Below are 24,240 nucleotides of genomic sequence, written 5' to 3'. Positions count from 1 at the left end.
TGGCAAGACCATTTCATTAATAATTAAAAATGGTTTCATATCTAAGCAGAAATACATCATTCCGTACTCAAATGACACTGCCAACTTCTTAGTTTTAGTTTTTAAAATTTTTTTTATTAAAAATATAGTTTACAATACATTTTGTACAGTGTATACAACTTAATTTATGTTTTTGGTTCCCGTTATTAGAATAACATAACCCAGTGCGCAATGTTTTCTTAGTTTAACAATATTGTTGTTTGTATATATGAAATACACATGATATAGGGAGAAAAAATCGAAAAACAAAAAACCCTAACACTGCCAACTTATAAATTATTTGGTACTTAAAGGTTTATGCAATCTGTGTAACCGTGAAAAAGAAAGTAAATATTTGTCCATCTATCGGTGGCCCGGGTACTAATAATATTTTAATTGAAATGAAAAAAAAGTATGAGTATTTTGTCGATGTATTGGACAGCACGAAGTCTTTGCATTCTGACACTTGGAAAAAATAAGCTTACGAATGGATGTAATATAGGGAAAGAAATAATCCTTGTGCTTGGAAAATAATTAAATGATAAGAAAATAATATAAACGAAATATTCAATTTACAGATTAACAAAATATTAAACAATATATGCAATATATTATATTTTTAAAATAAATAAATATTATATATATATATATTTTTTTTTTATTTTTGTTAGGAAATTTCCTAAATTTTTTCTTTTCTTTCAAAGAGTCCATGGGCAGCGAATCTTCTCTTTGCATTTTAAATGTCGCAAGCAATAGTTTGATTTACCGCGGAAACTAAAAATTCAAATTTAAATAATTTATATGAATGTTTTTATTTATATTTATTGTAATAAAACTCTCGTAATTTTTTAAAACTCTAATTAACAATAATTAGGGTGTACTTTGAGTGTAATTAATATAATTGCTATAATTAAATCAGTAGTTCAATTTTAAAATTTAAGTTTTATATTTCGCGCTAATTTTTACTGTGCGTCGCGCGGTGCGGCGCGTTTTGAAATGTACGATTTCTACAATATCCATCATTTTCTTGCTTATCAACAATATATTGTGCATATTATGATTCACGAAAAATACCTGATATATTTATATATACTTTGATAAGAAATTTTACTAATTAACTTACGCTGACAGATTACGTGATACAATAATAATATTTAATTTACAAAATCAAAAAATGACCAATGACAGCTAAAAGTTATTACATATTAATTAGTATAATTACTCACTATTATTTTACGTGAATAATAAAAATGAATTCGTCATATAATTCATCAATTAGCTCAAATTCAAGTATCGATGATGCGACAATTAATTTGAAAAGTAAATTAATGAGCATTATAAGAAAATCAAACACGATATTTGTAGGGGAATATTTAGAGCGGCGATTGGTTAAGAATCATCCGTCAGCGATATACAAGTACGTTATCTATATCAATACCTACACATATATTTATAAATATAATTGTTTATATAATAAACATTTAATTTCAGAGATATAGTTGTAGTCGACAAAGATGAAGAGATCGTCGGAATTTTGAAACAACTCTACGATGTCGTGCACAAAGAACTTAATGGAGATAAATCTCTCGGTATTACTAGTGAGTATTCACTGAGGATAAATTTTCAATCTTCAAGTTTTCAATTGTTGATGATTTTATTTATTAGGGACAATTATTGATGATGAAGTACAGGATTACAAACTATGGGTTGACTTGGAGTCAATGACATTTGGCAAGTACTGGTTCAGAATAAAATCAGTTAAAATTTATGACAATACTGTGCAGCTTCAACTGAAATCTCTTAAATCATTTCATAATTCATCTAGAAGATCAACTATACCAGAAGATTATCAAGAATTTGATATAAATCAAGTAATTTCATTTACTCATCATCATCTCGCAGGAAGCTGATGATGATTTGGTCAAGTACCAGATCACCAGCTCGTTACCAGAAAATTTATAGTTGATATATTTTTTTCAGATCCTCACGTATCACAATTTAGTAGAAGCGACCAAATTCATCGCCGTAGTACTGATGAGTCTCATAACCCTGCTCGCAAATTTTCTCTGGTACTCCGCTGACTTCAGTATTAAAATAACCCACGAGTTGTCTAATCTGGTGAAAGCATTGACACCAATACTGTTTGGTCTCTATGATTTTTTAACTCGTTGCGTCGGAGGCCTGTACTGGCTCATCTTCATGCTGTTCTCAGGAACGACTGTGGCACCTCCTCCTAGACAACCGATAGCTCTCATGCCCAGCGCCCACAGATCCCGCGGTGGATACGACAGCAGAAACATCTACGAGCGTTACAAATAATTTTAATAAAAATTTTTATTTTATTTAATCGCGTTCTTTAAAATCCATCCCCAGCATCCCATTATTTACGTTCTGTTTTATTTTAATTAAAACTCAAGGATCATGTAAATAAATAATAAAATTGTATATACGAGTAATTGGTTTTTATTTAAACAGGAATGATAATTATAATTTTTTATTACACTCATTTAAATATATTTTAATGAGTAATGTCTGATACATAAAATTTGGTCATATTTTTAAAATAATTATTCATTGCTCTTATTTAGTAATTCCAATTACTCCGCAAGCCAAACGAGCTCCTGCATTGCCAGTTGTTTTTGACAGCTCGTGACCACCTTTGCCCAAGTCATCAGGGTCAGCATGGACCTGATACACACGAGATAAAAATTAATCATCAATGAATTTAAGCCAGCAATAAATATAAATCTAAATAATTACCACAAGAGTTCTGCCAATGATAGTATGATCTCCTTGAAGAGCGATCATTTTATCAGTGATGTTGACCTTGGCAACACCATCTGCGCCAGCTTGGACATTACCAAGATCTCCAACGTGTCTGGAGCTGTCCTCAGGACCGCCATGTTCTTTTCCTAGAGGATTGAAGTGCGGTCCGGCACTGGTACATCCTAAAAAAATTATTTATTGATAAATATAAAATATATATCACGAGACATGACTCGTAGCAAAAATTATTTATAAATCACTGCAATGTCAGAATGACGCAAGCAGTATTGACCTGTCATTAAATTAATTATATGTTTGTCAATAATTATATAAAAGATATATAAGTATATTTACCATTGGTATTGTCACCAAACTCGTGGATATGGAAACCATGGAGACCCGGCTTGAGTCCAGTTACTTCTCCAGTGACCTTGACGGGGTTTGAGCCGCTCTGTCATTGATAAAAAAAAAACAAATGAGACCGGCATTAAAACTTGAAATCATGACAAATAAATGGACATTTTTATATTTATGTATAGAATAATTATTAAATAAATAAATATGACTTACGTCTTGTTCGAACCAAAGGGTTCCGGCAACTTCGCCCTGTAATACGCAGACTGCTTTGACCATTTTAAAATGTCGTTACCGGTTTTAAAATTATCGAGCGTTCAATCGCAGGTTCTTCGACGCAATAACTTATTTATTATCAGTTATTTTGCTGAATCACTATCTGCTCACGGCAAAATAAAGTTTATTAGTGCCGTGTGAAATACGCTGTGAATTAATTAAGATGTTTATTTTTTTATTTTCTTGACCAATGGAAAAAACGTCCAATTGCGGTTCGCGGTTTCAGAAACTAAAAAAAATCAGTAACCACTAACTATATAGTTATGTAGCAGCAAAATGAAGAACAGAAGAACACTAACTAATGTCACGTGAGATGTGAAACGCAGTTGCGCAGTGCAGCCGTCGCAGCTGCAAGTTTACAATTCAAAAAATGGCGCCAAAGTTTTAGCTTCAGCTCATCTTCCTGTCCGCTGAATGAGGGTGCATTGAAATGCGATGTAAGCAACTGTAGCTCAATAATTTATCATACTTTGCCGCCATTTTATTTTGATTACGATTTTCAATTTTTCTCCAATTTCTAAAAAGTTATTTTTCGAATATTTAAATTTACCGCGCAAGTGATGAGAATAATTAATAAATTATTTCGAGTTACTTTTTAGTCTAATTAATATAATTATTGACACAAATAAATTTTAATATAATTATTAAATTTCAATTTTTAAATTTCGCGCCAAGATACCGCTACTGCGTATCGGTCGAATGATTGCAAAATCGATTGTTTTGTATCAACTGGCGGTCCAATAGCGGCAGTCAGTATCATCGACAACGGCAGTAGTAGTCCAGATCCTTCTTTACGTTTAAATTGAATACAGTATTGCAGTTAATTCGCGAATTATCCATAAAATTAATTGCTCATAGTAATTGTTCGATTAAAATGTGCAGTGTTTGTAAAATTTAAATTGTGCAAAGTGTCTGTAGTGTCGTTAAGTATTGAGTGTTCAGTGCTAGTGTAAAGTGTTGTGAATTGCTGATGCTGATAACTTCCAATTTCCTGAGCAAAATCATCTGGCATCGTCTGGTGGGAAATAGCAGTTAAGTGACGTTTTTTAGCTGCAATACTCTTGGAGCAATTTAAATTAAATCTCCAAGTGTATTAGGACACCCTTCTGCATATTATTTCCCCACCAAGGTTTGTTCAAACACTCAAGTGTTTTTTTTTTATTTTTCAAATATTTCTCTATCATATTCTGCCACCATTGAAAATAATGAAACTTTTCACCAATGAAATTTAAAAAAATGCGCGTACTGATTTTTGAATTTTAATTCTACTTAAATTTTATTTATTTATTCAAAAATTTAAAAATTGATAATTATCAGTTAACATTCACACTCGTACGCTGATCATCGTCATTGAGGTTGATAAGGAAAAACTCTGCATCTTGACATTTATCTGTCAGAAATAGAAACAGAAACGCGCTATTTCGTAGAGTAGGCTGAGGCTGGAGTAGATTAAGAATTATTTAAATAAATATTATGTAAATAATTATTTAAAAATATGATTGAACAGCCGTGTTATTCGCGCTCACTGCGTGCTTACAAAGTAATAAGTTATTCTAAAAAAAATTCAGCAAAGGAATCCAATGATTTGGCCAAGAAAAGATCCAGCGAAGCTGCTCTTGCCGACAAGTAACCTTAATTTTTTTTCACTCGCTTAATTTATATAATTTGAATAATTACCAGTACTACGTAATGACATTTCGTTTGTTGTAGAAAATCAGACTGGAAAAAAATATGTCAACATTTACCTCAGCAGATCCAGTCTCTTTTGTCTAAAATTCATCACCTGGTTACTAAATCCTGCAGTATGTTCGAAGTTTTTTTTATTTTTTTGTTTACTTGGAACTAGCGACAAATTTTTATGAATTTTATTTCTTTTTTTAGATGAATTGTGTTCAGAATCATCAGCAGTAGCGGATCAGCTGTCAACTAAAATACTGCAGATTTTGATACACGAGAGAATAATAATGATTGATAAAAATATAAAGCGAGTGCAGGAGCTGCTGGGTGAAGCAGATGTTAAATTATCGCGCAGTATTATTGAAGCTGTTTCAATGATTCAAGCAGCGTTGAGTCAAGATGACATTGACTTCATAGATAATTTAAAAAATGAATCATCTGGTGATGTTATGTCTAGAGAGTTTGATATTTTCAGCTCAGAACTTCAATACAAACCCGCTTCTAAGTTCAATGATTTGAAGCCATTGCACGATATGATGCAACCAAATTCAAATAATGACATTAAGTTTGATTGCAATGATTTTACGATGATCTACACGAAGTCCGAGGAACCGGCCAAGGAAGGGGAGTTTGATAGAAAAAAATTTCTAGCTTCATTGCGTCAATGTCATGCTCAATATTCTAGTGAGATGTCATTCGAGGAGTTTGGCCAATTGATCGAAAATTATTTAAAAAATGACAATAATTTACAGGCCGAATTGTTTGATGTACTTGGGTGTGATCATATAGACTTCATTGAGTACATTATCAAGTATCGCGATAAAATCCTGCCATTGTTTGCGAGTCAGAAGGCTTCTAAATCAATCACGAGGACTCAAGAACGCCCGCAGTACGGATGTCAGGTGATAGTCCAGTCGGAGAAAGAGAAGCAGCTTCTGAAGCAAGTGCGTAAGGAAGAAAAAAAATTACTCAAAGTCTCGAATAGGTTCGGCGAGTTTGCTGATGACTCGGATGACGAAATTGATACGATTGCATTGAGAACCAAGAGACAGCAGGCACTGCAAGCCATGCAAGCACCAGTTTTGTCATCAACTAAAAAGACTTTTGTTGCTTCCGCAGCTCCTAGGGAATCTTATCCTTATGTATTTGATAGTCAATTAAAGTCAAAGACCACCACGGGGTTTGTGTCGGGTCACAAGCTCATTCTACCTGAAGATGTTGCACGAAAAGACACAAATTTGTGTGAGGAAGTTGCGATACCCGTTTCAAAAACAAGTCTAGAAGATTTAAATTTCAAATCAGTAAAAATATCATCGCTCGACGAAATCGGGCAGATGGCATTCGAGGGTATCAACACGTTGAATCGTATTCAGAGTATTGTATTTAATGCAGCTTATAATAGTAATGAAAATTTGTTGATCTGTGCGCCGACTGGTGCGGGAAAAACAAATGTAGCTCTTCTGACTGTGATACATCAGTTAAAATTACATATTGACAATGGCGTGCTGAAGAGAAATGAATTCAAAATAATTTACATCGCGCCTATGAAGGCTCTCGCAGCTGAGATGACTGCTAATTTCAATAAAAGACTAGCGAGTCTTGGTGTCGCTGTAAAAGAACTGACTGGAGACATGCAACTGACCAAGCGTGAGATCCAGCAGACCCAGATGATTGTGACGACTCCAGAGAAGTGGGACGTGGTAACTCGCAAAGGCACTGGAGACATTGCTCTGACGAGTATCGTCAAGCTTCTGATTATCGATGAAGTTCATCTGCTGCACGGAGATCGAGGTCCAGTAGTCGAAGCTCTTGTAGCTCGAACTCTTCGTCAAGTAGAGTCGTCCCAGAGCATGATAAGGATCGTGGGTCTGTCGGCCACGTTGCCGAATTATGTGGACGTTGCTAGATTTTTGCGAGTGAACCCTTACAAGGGACTGTTTTACTTCGATCACCGTTTCCGGCCGGTGCCGCTGAGTCAGACGTTCATCGGGGTCAAAGCCAGGCAGCCTATGCAGCAGATTCACGACATGGATCTCGTTTGCTACAATCAAGTTGTTGACATGGTGAAGAAAGGACACCAAGTGATGGTGTTTGTCCACGCGCGTAACGCGACTATTCGCACAGCGACAAAACTGAAAGAGTTGGCGCAACAAAATGACACGATATCTGTTTTTAAACCTGACCCAAGTAACGCTAAGTTGACTCAAAGGTCATTTAATAACTCGCGAAATAAATATCTGGGTGAGCTCTTCGCTTATGGATTCTCTGTCCATCATGCGGGAATGCTGAGGTCTGATAGAAATCTCGTTGAAAAAGCTTTCGGACAGGGGGCAATCAAAGTGTTGGTTTGCACATCAACTCTCGCTTGGGGTGTCAATTTACCCGCGCACGCTGTTATTATTCGTGGAACGGAAATATATGACTCCAAGCACGGATCATTTATCGACCTGGGAATCCTGGATGTACTTCAGATATTCGGGCGCGCTGGGCGTCCGCAGTTCGACACTTCCGGTCACGCGGTTATAATAACAGCGCACAATAAATTGTCGCACTACCTCTCGTTGCTTACCAACCAGTTCCCGATTGAAAGCAGTTTCATCACTTATCTCGCGGATAATTTAAATGCTGAGATAGCTCTAGGCACGATTTCGAACGTCGAGGAAGCTGTTGAATGGCTCAGCTACACGTATCTGTACGTGAGAATGAGGCTGAACCCCATGGCCTACGGGATGCTCTATCAGCAAGTAATTGAGGATCCCAATTTAGATAAGAAACGTAAAGAGCTAATTGATACGGCTGCTAAATCGCTAGACAAAGCGCGTATGATAAGATATAATGTACGAACAGGTGACCTTAATTCCACGGATTTAGGCCGTACGTCTAGTCATTACTATCTCAAGTACGATACTGTGGAAATATTTAACGAATTGTCAAAACCAATAATGACTGAAGCCGACATTCTGGGTATGCTGACACGTGCGCAAGAGTTCGAGCAGCTGAAAGTACGCGACGATGAGATGGACGAGCTGGACGACTTGACCAAAGACTACTGTGAATTGGTAGCTCACGGCGGGACTGAAAATGTCCATGGTAAAGTTAATATTCTTGTCCAGACTTACCTGTCTCGTGGTAAATTGTCTTCCTTCTCGCTGATCTCTGACCAGGCTTACATCATTCAGAACGCGATTCGTATCAGCCGAGCGCTGTTTGAAGTCATGTTGAGACAGAACAATGCAATAATGGCCGGGAGATTATTAAATCTCGCTAAAATGTTGGAAGCTCAGCAGTGGGATCACGTGACACCTTTGAGACAGTTCTTTTGTCTGGGTCACGACATCATTGAGAAAATAGACCAGCGTAATTTGACAATCGACAAACTAAAAGAGATGCATGTTCGTGAAATTGGAGATATGCTGCGTAACCAAAAGTCTGCGGACTTGGTGAAAAAATGTTGCAGTGAATTCCCTGCCTTGAGTATGTACGCGAGCATCCAACCGATCACGAGGACTGTGCTGAGGATACGACTGAGAATACAACCGGAGTTTCGATGGAATGATCACGTGCATGGTAAAAGTTCAGAAGCTTTCTGGATATGGATTGAAGATACGGACAATAATTTTATTTATCACCATGAGTACTTTCTCTTGACCAAGAAGATGGCTTACAGTGGAGACGAGCAGGAGATCGTGATGACTATTCCTCTTCAAGAACCTCACCCGGCTCAGTATTTGATTAAAGCGACCAGTGATCGTTGGCTAGGATGTGAATACGTTTTATCACTGGGTCTCCACAATCTTGTCCTGCCAGAAACGTACCCACCGCACACAGATCTGTTAGAATTACAACCACTTCCGGTAACTGTACTTAAAGATGAATCGTTTCAAAGTCTCTACAAATTCACGCATTTTAATCCGATCCAGACGCAAATATTCCACTGCCTTTATCATACCGACTGCAATGTCCTCCTGGGAGCGCCAACGGGATCCGGTAAAACGATAGCAGCTGAAATCGCGATGTTTAGAGTTTTTAAAAGTTATCCTAAGCAAAAAGTCGTTTATATTGCGCCGCTGAAAGCTCTGGTGAGAGAGCGAATGCGCGACTGGAAAATAAGACTGGAGCAGAAACTAGGAAAGAAAGTTTGCGAATTAACTGGAGACGTATCTCCGGATATTCGACAGATTGCTCAAGCTGACGTGATTGTCACGACGCCGGAAAAATGGGACGGGATAAGTCGTAGCTGGCAGACGAGAAATTACGTCAAGGAAGTTGTTCTGATAATAATTGACGAAATTCATCTGCTGGGAGAAGACAGAGGACCTGTGCTAGAAGTTATTGTCTCTCGAACGAATTTCATAGCCTCTCACACCAAGAGAACCTTGAGAATCGTCGGGTTATCAACAGCACTCGCCAATGCCGTAGATCTCGCCAACTGGTTGGGGATAAAAAAAATGGGTCTCTATAATTTCCGTCCGTCAGTAAGACCAGTGCCTCTGGAAGTCCACATCAGCGGGTTTCCAGGGAAACATTACTGCCCTAGAATGGCTACGATGAATCGCCCGACATTCCAAGCTATCAGACAGCATGCGCCCACCAGTCCATCGCTCGTATTCGTCTCTTCACGTCGGCAGACAAGATTGACTGCTCTGGATTTGATCGCTTATCTCGCAGCTGAAGATAACCCAAAGCAGTGGCTACACATGCCTGAACAAGAGATGGATAACATACTGACGAATATAAAAGACGTAAATTTGAAGCTCACATTGGCGTTTGGTATCGGGCTCCATCATGCCGGTCTCCAGGACAAAGATCGTGAGACAGTTGAAGAATTATTCGTCAACAACAAAATCCAAGTACTGATCACTACTGCGACTCTTGCTTGGGGTGTAAACTTTCCCGCCCACTTGGTAGTGATCAAAGGCACTGAATACTACGACGGAAAAGTTAAACGTTATGTTGACATGCCGATTACGGATGTGCTACAAATGATGGGACGAGCCGGTCGTCCGCAGTTTGATGACTCCGGTGTCGCTGTGGTTCTAGTCCACGATATAAAAAAAAACTTTTACAAAAAATTCCTGTACGAGCCGTTCCCAGTCGAGTCAAATCTACTGGAAGTACTTCCGGACCACATCAATGCGGAAATTGTCGCAGGAACCATTGGAACTAAACAGCAGTTCCTTGATTATCTTACTTGGACTTATTTCTTCCGGCGGCTGATGAAGAATCCCCGTTACTACAATCTAGAGAGTCTCGATACCCTGGATATTAATTCTTATCTGTCAAATCTCGTTGATTGTACACTGAAGGTGTTGATAGACTGCCAGTGCGTAGCTTTTGATGAGGAACTCCAGTCTCTGTACGCTTTAGCTCACGGTAAAATTGCTTCATTTTATTACCTCTCGCATCAGACAGTAGGAATGTTCACTAAAGTGCTAAAAGACAATCTCACGCTTGTTGAGTGTCTTAAAATTTTATGTGACGCTCACGAGTACAGCGAATTGCCCGTCAGACACAACGAAGATTTATTGAATGAAGAATTGTCAAAGTCATGTCGTTATCCCGGTGAAAAATTGACATTCGACTCGCCTAATACTAAAGCATTCTTACTTTTCCAAGCTCATTTTTCACGACTACCTCTGCCGTCGACGGACTACACGACAGATCTGAAATCGATTTTAGACCAAGCGATAAGAATTCTCCAGGCGATGATCGACATTGTGGCGGAGAACGGCTGGCTCTCGAGTACTCTCCGCATGATTCAATTGATGCAGATGATTATCAGAGCCCGTTGGATTGACGAGTCAGCTCTCACTACTCTGCCGCATGTTCACAAAGAAGACTTGTCACTCTTTGACAAATTACCCAAGTCCTTACCCGGGTTCTGCGCCTTTGCTGGCAATTACTCGCGACTCGCTAAAGCCTTTGACAAAAAATTCAGTGAGAGCCAAATACGCGACATCCATCAAGTTGCCAAAACACTTCCGGTCATTGATATTCGATTTAAAATCCAATTGACTGACGAGACCGACGGAATTAAAGTCATTGATAAGCCCATGAAACCCGATGACTCTATAAGTATTTATGCTGGTCATGTTTACACTCTTCTTATTGAGATGAAGAGAAAAAATAGCCCGGGTAATATCAAATCATTTACGACGACGTTCCATAAAAGTAAAGATGAAGGCTGGATCGCGGTACTGGGTGACGAGAGAAGTGAACTCTGGGCCTTGAAAAGGATACCGTCGATTCAAACATACGGAAAGACACAACAGTTACAATTCACAGCACCAGAATTCCCAGGTAATTTTTTTTTTTCATACTTATATTAATTAATAAATAAATAAATAAGATGATTGACATCAGAGTTTTTATTCCAGGCAAAACAAGATTGTTCTTTTACCTGATGTCTGATTGTTATCTGGGCCTGGATCAGCAATACGAGATAAACATAAACATTAAATGAATTTATGAACAGTATATCGTACGTTAACATGGTAAATAATTATAAATTTAAAAAAGTTATTTAATTTTGTAATTTTGTTATACACGTATTTTAAAATAAATGCGAATATAACTCAGTAAATAAATTATTTCTCAAAGAAATAGGTAATATATAACGTAATCCACTTAATTATTTGATATTTAAATCTTAAGATTCCGGATCTTAAAGACTGAAGAGCGGATTTATGTTGAGAGCGTCGAGGAAACGGGTGAGATGCAACTCGTAGCCGTTGTTTGAATATTTATCAACAACTTGTGCGGGAAATGACCTCATGGTGCAGAACGCTTTGTAATATTGCTCTAGTTTATTGAAGCTCGGGTGTACGTAGCCCTGAGGCGTGTGGACCCACTCGTGAGACCGCAGAGTCTTGTGGAATTTTAATATTATTTGAAACATGTTGCAGAGACACTGCCGCAGCTTTTCCCCCCGCCTTGTCATCATGCACCTGAAAAAATTCAAATTAAAATCAATAGTCGCTTAAAAAAGTTATTATTATAATAAATAATTACCTTGATAAAATTTTTTTTATATAGCGGACGTGAATATTGTAAATTTGGTCAAGAGTCATTGCGTTCTCGAGTTCTTTTTCAAATTCAGCGCAACTTGAGTGCAAGACACTGCAGGTTAAATAATTGTGAAGTGCTGTCATAAATTGCATCATTGCATGCCGGAATAACTGCAACTGTGGATAGAAAAAAAACTTTTGACTTTCTGCTGTGAAAATTTAAATTAAAAAATTGGAAATTATTGATATAAGCCCGATTTTCGAGGTGACTCAGTCAAAAAGTATCAGGTAAAATATATGTCGCTAATCATATATATAATGTCGTAATATTAGTTATTACTAGGGACAAGATTTTTGCCTAAATTTTGAAATGAATGGTTCATATGTTTGATATTACGCCGAAAATATTGGTCTTATAAAAAAAGTTTTGAAACAAAAGTTACAGGAAATTTAATTTTACAAAAAAAATGTCTTATGATTTTTTTATACGACCAATATTTTTATCGTAATTAAAAAATTAAGATTCATAATGAATGATTAAAATTTTTGATAATTATGGAAATCTTAATTTTGAAATTACGGCTTTCTTATTAGTTCTACAAAAAAATTGTAAGATAAATTTTTTTTATAAAATTAAATTTTCAACAACTTTTATTTTAAAAATTTTTCTATACGACCAATATTTCCGCCGTAATATCAAAAATTTGACAGCACTAATTATCAATTATTATTTTTAAATCAAAGTAAAAATCCCGGCTCTACTTATTACTAAAAATTTTAATGAGTCAGACTTTACAAGTTTAGAATCTTCGATACCTAAGTCTACTACTTTCTGATTGTTCTGTTTGAAACTTCAGTCTTTAGTACTGAGCTGTGGTTTTAAATTTTAAAAAGTGGCGGGTAATTTGTGGGTATTAAAAAAAATGATATTTGAATATTGATGCAGTTTTTAAAGTATGAAAAATAATTAAATTAAATACCCTGTGGTATTGGAATGACAAAGTAGCTTTGCGTTGAGTTTTCAGTATGCAAAAGTCGTCTTGAAGTACCCAGAGTACACGACCGACCATAATTAGAAATCGAAAGACTTTGCTGTACTGCTGCATCACTGCTTCGTCTAAAATAATATTCAGCGGCCACGAAACTTTGTAATGAAGGCAAAGACAATTCAGAGCTTCTGGGTCCAGTACCTGGAATAATGAGCGAACTTTATAATTAATATCTAACAGCATTCATAAATTAAAAAAAAATATATAAATACCTTCATACTAGACGGCTGGGTCATGACAGTTAAGCTCAAGAGCTCGGAATTTTTGTAAGAATTATTCAGAGAAAAGTGCAGAGCGTTCTTCAACAAACTTGTCAACGTCGCCGAATTGAATAACTTGTCCGGAGTCGTGACTTGGTGAAATTTTGTGTAGAGTGGGCCCGTGAGATTTTTGGCGAACTCTCCGTTCAAAAGGAAGAAGAAACTTCTCAAACTGTGTAAGTGTGATAATATTTTATGATCATGGAGTAAGCATTTGACAATCGCCGAATTCGCCAGACGACTTTGGACTCTCAGAGGAATAAAAACTGACTTCTCTAGATAAACTTGCAGCGAGGTATTGTCGATCATCTCGACATCAGCTTGAGAAAGTGAGGATTCAAATACCGGCGGCGTACTCAAAAATCCTAGAGCGCTGAAAAATTGGCTACTTGACCGCGAAAAAATGTTGTCTATTGAGTACTCCCGTTTGTCGGCTCGTGTCAAACACTCCCCAGGACTAGTGGGTGTTTCATAGTCATTTTTAGACTCGGCAATTGACCCAGCCTCTGTGCAATTGTACAAAATCGAGTTGCTCATCGCCGAGGGAACGTAACTGTCTGTCGTACATGACATCGGAGTCGCGTCGTTTATTTCGTTCGCGTTATTGGAATAGTGAGGAGGAGCATCCACGACATTACTCTCCACCGGATTTGAATTTTTGCAAGTCTCCGAATTTTTATCCACCACCTGATCATCATTTTTGTTATCCTCGTCAGTATCAACCATTTTATTTTCGTTACCTTCCTTATCAATAAAAGTTATATTTACATTATCATTTTTTAATGTAGTTTGTGGATTGTTGATAATATCATTATTTATAGTATTTGTATTGAAAGAAAATTTTGTGCGTTTAAATGAACGATTTTCCGCAATTTCATCAAAAATCGATTCTATCTTAGCGTCTCCTTTGACGTCCAGTACCGTCGGCCGACTTGCTCGCGTTATTTCTTCTGGTTTAGTCTCTTTATCTTGTGCTGAATTTTTCTCATTACAATTTTCGTCGCTAATAGGAACAATACTAACAGGAGCATCATCAGAACTCGGCAATTGATTGTCTAGAGAATTTGAATCAGCGGAAACTGGGACATTACTTTCTTCTGTCGCTAATTTACCCAAGACACTGAGAGACTTATCAGTAACTTCATCTATTGGAGTGATTTCTTCTTGACGCGCTAAAATAATAGCACTTACACGTTCGTCGAACAATTCCATTCTCCGGCTTCTCCAACTCGCTCTCAGTCGCTGCTTCTCAGCTTCCTCGGCCAAGTCTTTGTAATACTCAATTGTAATTTTAATGTCAGCCAGCCGCTGAGTTTCTATTTTTTCATCCTCAGCAATTTGTATTTCCCTCAGCAATTTATCTTCAAGCAGATCAGCTTCTCTAGCTTTTTCTCTTCGCGAAACCGCGTCTTCCACCTGTTTCTTTTGATCAGCAAACAACTCGCGTTTATTTTTAACAATAAGCAGTTTGGCTTCTTCCTGACTCTTCTTTATTCTCGACAACGTTTCCTGCTGAGCGGCTATAACGTGCTCAGCTTTGTCTTTATCAATCGTCTTCAACTCTTTCAAAGCTGAACTCAAAGTTATATTGGGTCCCAGTATTTCAATACCTTTAGTCATATAACGCTGGCATATTTCTTCCTGCTCCGACATGTTGACACTCAAACACACTTTAACTTTAGGCCTTGCAGACAAGAAAAAATTACAAAGTGGATTCTTAGGGTCACAAATTTTCAATAATCTCACGGCTTTGCCGCACTGTAGGATTGAGTCCGTAAGATTATTTAAAAATCCCGGTACCAATTCTTTGCTGATACCAAAACATTTTGTCCAAAATTTATGACCGCGATTACGTATATATTTATCTCTGACAAATATCATAAATTCCCCATACTTTTCATCAAATATACCCTCGAATATCCACTTTTCCATCAACTCAAAGTAGATTTCACAACAAGATTTTAATACTGAGTAGAATACCAGAGCGACATCAGGTTTTGTTATTTTAGTAACCTGGTGATAAATGTGGGTAAGAATACCAGTACCTTCAGCTAATGTCGTCTGTATAACATTTTCGCAGCGACACAGTCGCGCAAGTTCGCTAATTAAACAGCCAACGTAACGTAAACGATTTAACAAACCTAATAATTTAATAGAATCATCATTAAATATTTGTAAAACAGATGCTTGGTAATGAATCAACACATCATTAACGCTATTACACATCGCCTGGAAAATTAGACCGTCTTGTCTGTACCTTCCGGTATCAATATTAGGCCTTACAAGCAGCACCAGGAGTTTGAAACACGTCGCCCAGTGAGTTATTTCAGACGATATGCTCTCCAGCGCTTCCTTACCCAGTCCAGTGACCACAGTGTTTATGTTAAAAAAAAATCCTATTTTGCTGTCCCATACATAGCAGCTGGAGTCGAACCCCAGCAGAACTAATTTGATGTTCTCCATAAATTCTTTCATACTAATGACATTCGGTCTACTGGAAGAGCTTTCAACTTCGCTGCCGTTGATCGAAAAATTACGCAGGTTCTGGAGATGCTGGATCGCAGCGTCTGACTCCAGGACGTACGCACGTTGCCGACCAGGTTTCACTTGTCCCAGAGTTTCCCATGAGTAGCAATCAGTGTCTTCAGATGCTTCGTAGGTATCAGGCAGTAACTCAATGGATTCTATCGACGGCGATGATCTAAGTGACACCACACTCTCGCATTCGTCTTCGTATTCGCGGTTCCACAGAGATTCCAGTGCCGTGCTTTCATAATTAAAATATTTTTCTTCTACAGCTTCCTGTGATTTCTAAATAATATTTTATTTAATAAGTACGTTTATGAGATTCAAGTTTTTAAATTTACTTACTATGCTATTAAGAGAATACAGAGATGATTTAGAAGTCTCTGTAATTAAAATTTTTTGATTAATTTAGAGTTTAGATAAAAATTTAGGGTGGCTGTTACATGTCTACTCACAACATCTCTACACAGAAAAAAAGGATTTCTTGGCGCAAGAAAAATTTTGCATTAAAAAAGGAAAACAAAATTTTTCTTAGGACTAGAAATAATTTCTTGGCTCAAGAAAATTTTTTCTTACCTCAAAAAATTCTTTGTCGCCCCAAGAAAATTTTCGTTTTCAATTCATAATGCGAAAAATTTCTTAGGTCAAGTAAAAATTTTCTTGGAGCGAGAAAAAATTTTTCGCGCCTAGACATACTTTTTTTCTGTGTACTCAAGGGAAATAGTTATAACTCTACTCATTTACTTTTCTACTCAGCTTCAATTCCACTCAGCTTCTACTCACAAATAATTTCTATTTTGTCGATAAGTCTAGTTGAAGCTGAGTAAAGATATAACTGAGTAGAGTTTAATCTTAGTTAAAAAATATTTGCCTAGAGTCAAGGCTGAGTAAAGAAGTAAATGATTAGAGTTACAACCATTTCCTTGTGTAGAGATCTTGTGAGTAGACATGTAGCTGCCATTTATGATTTATATTGATCTTGGTTACCATTTTTAGCGATTTCTATTTGAAGTTGAGATGAAAAACTTACTGGAGCCTTGATATTGACTTGAGTGAACTCATGACTATTGATATCAATCAACTGGTTTAATTTATGAGGTAAAATAAATGCTGACAATGGATAAACTTGATAATGAGGTACTTCATTATTATTCTTCTGACTAATTTCTGACGTAGGATTTCGATCACCAAAATGAAATACTTCCTATTTAAAAAATAAACAATTAATAATTCAAAATAATTCAAATAAATAATAAATAAATTACCAGATCATCGTCATCATAGGACTGATAGTTTTGTAAATAATGTAAGAAAAAAAGAATCGATTTAACTGAATCGCTGTCATCATCACTGAGCAGTTCATCTAACGCGCTCTCCAACTTATCAGCTTTGGAAGACTGTCCTAGAGTTGTCTTTAACACAAACGAATACTTGAACAATTCGAGAACTGGATCTTCTTCACTTTCATTATCTGGAGCAAAAGACTTTTGTAAAAAAAGAAAAAAATTTAGCAACGAAACTTACCATTGATATCATAAGACTCTGGGTGTCTCTTAAGCAGAATTTCAAAAGCGATCGAACGCAATTTGTTGACAACTTGATTAGAATTACGCCCGCGAAGACATTTGTCATCACATTTATTTATCATCGACTGACACAAATCGTTGACAAGACCAAAAAAATCATAACCTTCTTCTTTTGAATTCATCGCTGTCATTTATTCCTAACTACTTACTTATTTTATTTATATATTTATTTAATATATATAACTAATTACAGATTTAATAAATAACTTGACAGGCCTAAATATCAATAAACAATTATTTGTAAACAAATATACCCATACCTACACACACACACTACTCTAATTATTTCACTGCACATTCTTACGGAGTCGAAATAAATTTATCGACCAATGAAAGATTCTCATTTTACTTCCGTTTACTGCCACCAGAGCTCCGACACCTGTCAGGACAAAATTTTAAATTAATAATTAACATAAATAAACTAATTAAACTAATCACGGATAATTATTTTATACTTTCCACTATTTACAATATTCAAAAAATTTAAATTTCCCGCCAAATGCGCTCATGGCGAAAAACCCGGGAAAATAATTTTTTTTGAATTCCGCCGATGAAAATTCGCCTGCAACAACATTATTATTAAATCTACAGTATATATGTATATATAAATATATATATAAAGCAAGTAATCAAGGGAGAATGTGAAGAATCAGTTTGTGTGTCAGGATGTCTACATGTGAGTACATGTGCTAGTATTTAATACTCAGACAAATGTCAACTACCTCAAGCACATCAACAACCACGACCACGAGCTACTTGAAAATGGCAAGGGATCGAGTTAGACATTCCATCGTCATCGTCGGCCACCACATGACAACACACTACGATTCAACCCTTGTATGTTTACGCTTACGTTATTAGTGATCGTGATTCGTATTAAATCTGATCCCAGTCCCTGTCCTCGTCGCCGTCTGGTTCAGTAAACTTTAACAGACGTTTCCGCTTAATAAAACAAAAAATAACTGGTAAGTACAACAATAAATTTATTTAAAAAAGCCGTATGTTTGTAAAAGAGCGTGAAAAATTTAAATGTCACATATTATTGTAGTATTTTAAAATAAAAACCATTTAATTGCAGTCATTCTTTGGTTGATACGCTAAATTGTTGTCCAAGATAACGAAAACCGGTTGTTAGTTTTGTCATGAACTTGATAAATATTTGAATAAATATTTAAAAATTTTTTTAACATTCAGTAACTGGTTTTTAATTTCAGATTTGTTTGGAGTTTATATTTATTTAATTCAAAGAAAACTAATTTTTTATTGATCAAGTTAAAAGTTAAGTGTAAAGACCTAGTGCTGGTAAGATACGTGACCTTACTAATGTGAAATTTATTTTACAATAGCACTGATAGTTATGCAATAAATGTTGAGCTGTAAAAACAATCGAAGGTTTTTTACAATAAATTTTATTTTATTACTCAAGTGATCTAAACAACATAATGATGTATAATAATAAATATAAATATTGAGTGTAAGTAAAAAATGATTTATTAAAAGTCTGTCCTACTTGTGGTGAAAATAAAAAAATTTTAGAAGTATTCGAATAGCGAAGAAATAATAATTAAGTATGAAGGTGTAATTAAATGACAGATTGTTATTAATTTATATAAATATGTGTCATATAATAAGCAAATGCAAGTGAAGGATGCAACGAGACAACTCTTATCCAGGTCAGGTTGGTGGGAATGTATCAGATTTTTGGGATCAATGACCCGACCGGGACCTCAAGAGCCGGATCTTGTTTCTCATAAAATTTTACCGTCGTTTTATTTAATTATTACTACTCATTAACTAATTTACTGCTAAATTATGCGCTGGCAAATGATTAATTAACATAAAATTACATAGATATTTATTTTTAATTTATGTTATAAATTTTCTTGCAGAGCCAGTGCCCGGACCCAAGTCGGCAGCGAAGAAGATAAAAAAAACCCGAGTTTGAAGGCTGCTGGTGACTTTTTATCGTCATTTTTTCGTGCCTGAGTTACCCTGGATCGTATGATCGTGTCTTGTAGAATATAAAATGACGATGTACGTTTTACAAAGCTTTCAGTGCGTTCTATGGCGCGAGCGCAATAGATTTAAATAGCCTTTGATAGTTTGGTCTGGTGAAATCCCCGTTGAAGATCACATTGACCATTGTCTCGATTCTACACTTTGGTTCATCATTTGAATTTACGAATCAACAAGTCAGAAGAATAAGACTAGTAATAATAATAATAATAATAATAATAATAATAATAATAATAATAACAATAACAATAACAATAATAAAGAAACAGCGCAGTCATCAACGAGATTGAATTCAATCAAAGTTATTTCACTGACATTGCATTACCATGATGCTCGCTGCTCACAAACTCGAAGAGCAACCCAAGATGAACCGCGAAAAATTAAAAAAACTTTTATTAAAACGGGTACCAATATTGTCCTGGTTACCCAAGTACGACTCTGAGAAAGCCATCAGCGATGCTATTGCGGGAATAACTGTTGGACTTACGGTCATGCCCCAAGGACTAGCGTATGCTACACTAGCAGGACTTGAACCTCAGGTAAAATGTCTACTTAATAAACTAAACCAAAGATCTTTTTAGTTTTATAATAAATTATTTCTTAATTTGCAGTACGGATTATATTCAGCGTTCATGGGAGCAATAGTTTATGTGATCTTTGGATCCTGCAAGGACATCACCATAGGCCCGACGGCTCTGATGGCTATCATGACTCATGAGTATGTCCAAGGAAAGAGCGCAGACTTCGCGGTACTTCTGGCATTTTTAGCTGGATGTCTGCAACTCGTGATGGCGTGTCTTCATCTCGGTAGGTATGAACTTGGTAACTGCTGATGGTCTCTCAAGTTTATTTATTTATTTACTGTTCTAGATGTGCTGATTGATTTTATATCAATACCGGTGACGGTTGGATTCACATCCGCTACCTCAGTAATTATTGTCGCGTCTCAGCTGAAAGGAATTCTTGGATTAAAAATAACGTCTTCGGGATTTATTGACACTCTTAGCAAAGTAATTCAAAATATTGGTGATACTAATCCGTGGGATGCTGGGATGAGTTTCATTTGTATATTTTTTCTTTTGCTATTGAGGGTATGTTAAATATAAAAATATATACAATTAATAATATCAGTGTTATTTTTTAATAAATTATTTATTTTTTTAGAAAATGAAAGACATAAAATGGTGCTCGAGGGTAGAAAAACCAACGAGAGAGAGAAAAATTCTCGCTAAAATAATCTGGCTGGTATCTACAGCTAGGAATGCTATCGTAGTTGTTATTTGTTCGACAATAGCTTATAAAATGAGTTCTTTAGAATCTGGATCGCCGTTCGTACTCACCGGGCCCGTTAAATCAGGCCTGCCGTCCTTCAGTTTGCCGCCGTTCTCCACACGGATGAACGACCAAAATTTAAATTTCATCGACATGTGCACCGAACTGGGTCCAGCTATTTTTCTCGTACCAATAATTGGTGTCCTTGGCAACGTCGCCATCGCCAAAGCCTTCGCCAACGGGGCCAGTGTCGATGCAACGCAAGAACTCCTGACTCTCGGGTTGTGCAACGTCCTGGGTTCATGTGCCAGCGCAATGCCGGTAACTGGTTCCTTCAGCAGGTCCGCTGTCAATCATGCCAGCGGCGTCAAGACTCCAATGTCTGGACTCTATACCGGTCTTTTAATTATTCTAGCTCTCAGTCTTCTTACTCCGTACTTTTATTTTATTCCCAAAGGTTTGTTTCGTCAGAATAATTTTTTTTAACTTGACTTTCTTTTCATTTACTCATTATATTTAATTGTAACCACAGCATCATTGGCTGCTGTAATTATTTCTGCGGTGATATACATGATCGAGTATGAAGTTGTGAAGCTGATGTGGAAGTCAAGTAAAAAAGACTTGATTCCAATGTTCGCTACTTTCTTCCTGTGCCTTGTAATCGGAGTTGAATACGGAATTTTAGTTGGAGTAGGAATAAATCTTATGTTTTTACTGTATCCATCAGCACGTCCAACGATTCATGTAGAAAAATGTGTCGTAAGTTTGACCAAAATCATTATTTTTGTCAACAATAATTTCAAAATAATTAAAATATTATAATAAATAGACGGAGTCGGGAACGGATTATCTTTTGGTGATTCCTGGGAACAGTCTGTACTTCCCTGCAGTGGACTTTATCAAGCAGTTTGTTGATCATGCAGGAATACGCGAAGGTTCGAGTCAACTACCAGTTGTCGTCGATTGCAGATACGTGTTAGGAGCAGACTTTACTGCTGCCAAAGGGATCGCCGCGTTAATTGGGGAATTTAATACCCGTAAGCAGGGTCTTTATTTTTTCAATCCCCGTTCGGATGTCGTAGCCGTCCTTCGCGGAGCTTGCGGTGAAGACTTCCAGCATGTATCAACTCAAGAAGAGTTATCATATTTACTATATCGTAGCCAAGGTAAATTTAATAAATACTCGACTTAATTATTCTTTTTTTCTTAGAGGCCGTTTATAAAATACGTCACGCACATTTTCTGCGGCCCTATCAATATTACGTCACGAATGATAGACACTCCCTCCCCCTCCCGCACATGATGGCCATTAATAGTAAAAAAAATTTTTATTCGCAATAATAAAACTTAAATTTAAAAAAACCGAGATAAAAATTTTCAAAATTATTTGATGAGCTGCGAAGGTCACGTTTCCTTAGACCCCTCGCCCACCATAAGTGCGAACGTATTTTACGAACGGCCCCTTAGTCACTACATAATTTTAAATATAAATTAGCTTATTAATTTTAATTGCTGGTAATTTTATCTCCAGACAAAACGCCACGAGCTTTATCCGGTACGATAAGACGAGAGCTCTCATGTGAAGCTTCCTCGAATTCAAGTGTCGAATTGATTCACCGAGCGACCCACACAAATTACCACGAGCTCAATGAGGTGAGGGCGGCTTTGTTACCGACTTTGGCCACCGCCAGCTGAAATCCCCTTCACTACTTTATTTTGAATACTAAAACTTTTATACGGCTATTACCAAGTCTTGCTCTCACTGGGGATCATCATCACCTTTATGTTAAACAGAGTAATGGAACATCAACATCAATGACGACATAAATTCATACCTGATCAGTATTTAATTAATAGGTCAACTATATATACTGTAAAAACAATTACTGTCAATGCATTCTCATTGCAAACCATCACTTTACATACGTAAAATATTTAAATCATGATCTTTTCATGAATATTTCATCAACTAATTATAATTGTTATTATTATTATTAAAAAAAAAAACTTAAAATGATAAAATTTGAATAATCGTTAATTAAATTAAAGCATCTTCAAGAATCCCGATTATCCCGAGAGATAGCGCATGAGAGATTTCGTTAGAGCGTTTATTGATTCGGAGCTAAAAGCATACGAGATATAATATATGACATATATATAATAAAGGGTGGAAATGAACGCAGACGGTTCCACCTACGCAGCCACACGTGGACGGCCAGTTATCAAGTAAACGGTGAAGCAGCCGAGCCGAGTTGCGACATTAATTTTTTGTTTTTTCGCTGTTACGTTTAATCGCAACTGATAAGAACCCAATAAAAATGTTTACCAGCACCGGCGGCCAATGGGGACACGTCGATCCTCGTAATCGATTTTTCATTTATTATTTTTTGAAATTATCCACGTCGTCTGGTTCATAATAACGACATGTGGAAACTCGGTAAAACATCAAAATTTAGTTTTGTCATAAGTGTCGTTTCTAGATCAGGAACGACGTTTGAAATATTTAAAGCCAATCGCGTGGGCGTTACTTGAATTCTTCAGCAGTCAAGTGTAATTTTAAAGTATCAATTTTTTTTAACGTACGTTTGTGTCCAGTTAGTGACTGTCACTAAAATAAAAATGGAGAAAGGAGAATATATTTATTTATATTGAATTAATATGTCAATGAAAAAATTATTAATAATTATTATGCTGGGTTTCCTACAAAAATGTCTCGTAATTGTGTTAATTCTCACGGTTTGTGTTTTGATAGTAAACTTTGTCGGCAGGGGAAAAAAAAATGAACGTATTCTTCTAATGATAATGAACGTAAGTCGCAGTCTTGATAAATTGGACGCCGGATTGGACGTAATTAATAACAGAACTGAGCTTGCCAAGGAACAATTTAAAAAGTTAATTGAATTACATCTCAATTACTTTCCTTACACCAACAATCAACAGGCAAAGCTAAAAGAGCTAAAGAATTCAATGGCCAATTCAACTGTTTTCTCACAATCAACTGATTCTAAAAAAAAATCCACGTAATTTATACTAGCAATTAGTAATTACAGTAATTAGTTGTAGTAATGACAATCAATTGGACCACTAAGTGAAAGTACTTAAATACTTATACTTAAAACTAGTCTACTATTGCAATGTAAATTTAAATTTAAAGCACCAAAGAATTGCTATGAGAATTTGGGTTCTCATAATTCGTGTTCATAAAACAACAATCGAAACATTAAATTCTAAATAAAATATCCAATCATATCACTAATATAATTCATATTTTTATCTAAAAAACTATACAACCTACTATATATTTAATATAATAAATAAATTGTAATTAAAATCCAATGGAAATGAATATTTATTTAGCTCTTCTTATATTATTTAATTATATAAAGAGGAAGGATGGGGCCAATGTTAGTGAATAAATAAATATATTAGTTAA

The 24,240-nt window shown here is 36.1% G+C and overlaps 5 protein-coding genes across 6 annotated transcripts; 3 read left to right on the top strand and 2 right to left on the bottom strand.

Annotated features, from left to right (window-relative positions):
• The first annotated feature begins 1,114 nt into the window (after nt 1–1,114).
• On the top strand, nt 1,115–2,907 carry LOC130666991 (uncharacterized). Its single transcript, XM_057468344.1, has 4 exons — nt 1,115–1,435; nt 1,510–1,616; nt 1,684–1,889; nt 1,999–2,907. The coding sequence occupies exons 1-4, from the start codon at nt 1,269–1,271 to the stop codon at nt 2,335–2,337; spliced, it is 819 nt and encodes a 272-aa protein (XP_057324327.1). The 5' UTR covers nt 1,115–1,268; the 3' UTR covers nt 2,338–2,907.
• LOC130666992 (superoxide dismutase [Cu-Zn]) lies at nt 2,459–3,497 on the bottom strand. The gene is made up of 4 exons (XM_057468345.1): nt 3,355–3,497; nt 3,139–3,235; nt 2,779–2,966; nt 2,459–2,706 (listed from the first exon to the last, which is right to left on the bottom strand). Exons 1-4 carry the CDS (start codon nt 3,415–3,417, stop codon nt 2,599–2,601), a joined length of 456 nt encoding a protein of 151 aa, XP_057324328.1. The 5' UTR covers nt 3,418–3,497; the 3' UTR covers nt 2,459–2,598.
• Nucleotides 3,498–4,808: 1,311 nt separating this feature from the next.
• LOC130666987 (activating signal cointegrator 1 complex subunit 3) lies at nt 4,809–11,678 on the top strand. Its single transcript, XM_057468338.1, has 4 exons — nt 4,809–5,040; nt 5,125–5,216; nt 5,296–11,391; nt 11,469–11,678. Exons 1-4 carry the CDS (start codon nt 4,910–4,912, stop codon nt 11,552–11,554), a joined length of 6,405 nt encoding a protein of 2,134 aa, XP_057324321.1. The 5' UTR covers nt 4,809–4,909; the 3' UTR covers nt 11,555–11,678.
• Nucleotides 11,607–17,879, bottom strand: LOC130666988 (gamma-tubulin complex component 6). The gene is made up of 8 exons (XM_057468339.1): nt 17,458–17,879; nt 17,199–17,404; nt 16,921–17,137; nt 16,279–16,316; nt 13,360–16,218; nt 13,079–13,288; nt 12,103–12,275; nt 11,607–12,038 (listed from the first exon to the last, which is right to left on the bottom strand). Exons 1-8 carry the CDS (start codon nt 17,648–17,650, stop codon nt 11,756–11,758), a joined length of 4,179 nt encoding a protein of 1,392 aa, XP_057324322.1. The 5' UTR covers nt 17,651–17,879; the 3' UTR covers nt 11,607–11,755.
• Nucleotides 17,880–18,128: 249 nt separating this feature from the next.
• Nucleotides 18,129–24,143, top strand: LOC130666989 (sodium-independent sulfate anion transporter-like). 2 transcript variants are annotated; one of them, XM_057468342.1, is made up of 10 exons: nt 18,129–18,484; nt 18,734–18,993; nt 19,409–19,729; nt 19,799–20,074; nt 20,147–20,342; nt 20,406–20,626; nt 20,700–21,264; nt 21,340–21,566; nt 21,637–21,973; nt 22,339–24,143. In XM_057468342.1, exons 4-10 carry the CDS (start codon nt 19,862–19,864, stop codon nt 22,500–22,502), a joined length of 1,923 nt encoding a protein of 640 aa, XP_057324325.1. In that variant the 5' UTR covers nt 18,129–18,484; nt 18,734–18,993; nt 19,409–19,729; nt 19,799–19,861; the 3' UTR covers nt 22,503–24,143. The 2 variants fall into 2 exon arrangements, with proteins under 2 accessions (XP_057324325.1, XP_057324323.1); XM_057468340.1 differs by lacking the exon at nt 18,734–18,993 and having other exon boundaries at nt 19,409–20,074.
• The last annotated feature ends 97 nt before the right edge of the window (nt 24,144–24,240 follow it).

This window comes from Microplitis mediator, chromosome 4 (assembly GCF_029852145.1).
Source record: "Microplitis mediator isolate UGA2020A chromosome 4, iyMicMedi2.1, whole genome shotgun sequence".
NCBI classification, from domain to species: domain Eukaryota; kingdom Metazoa; phylum Arthropoda; class Insecta; order Hymenoptera; family Braconidae; genus Microplitis; species Microplitis mediator.
The sequence above is the reverse complement of the archived record's forward strand: the minus strand, read 5'-3'. Positions and strand labels throughout refer to the sequence as shown.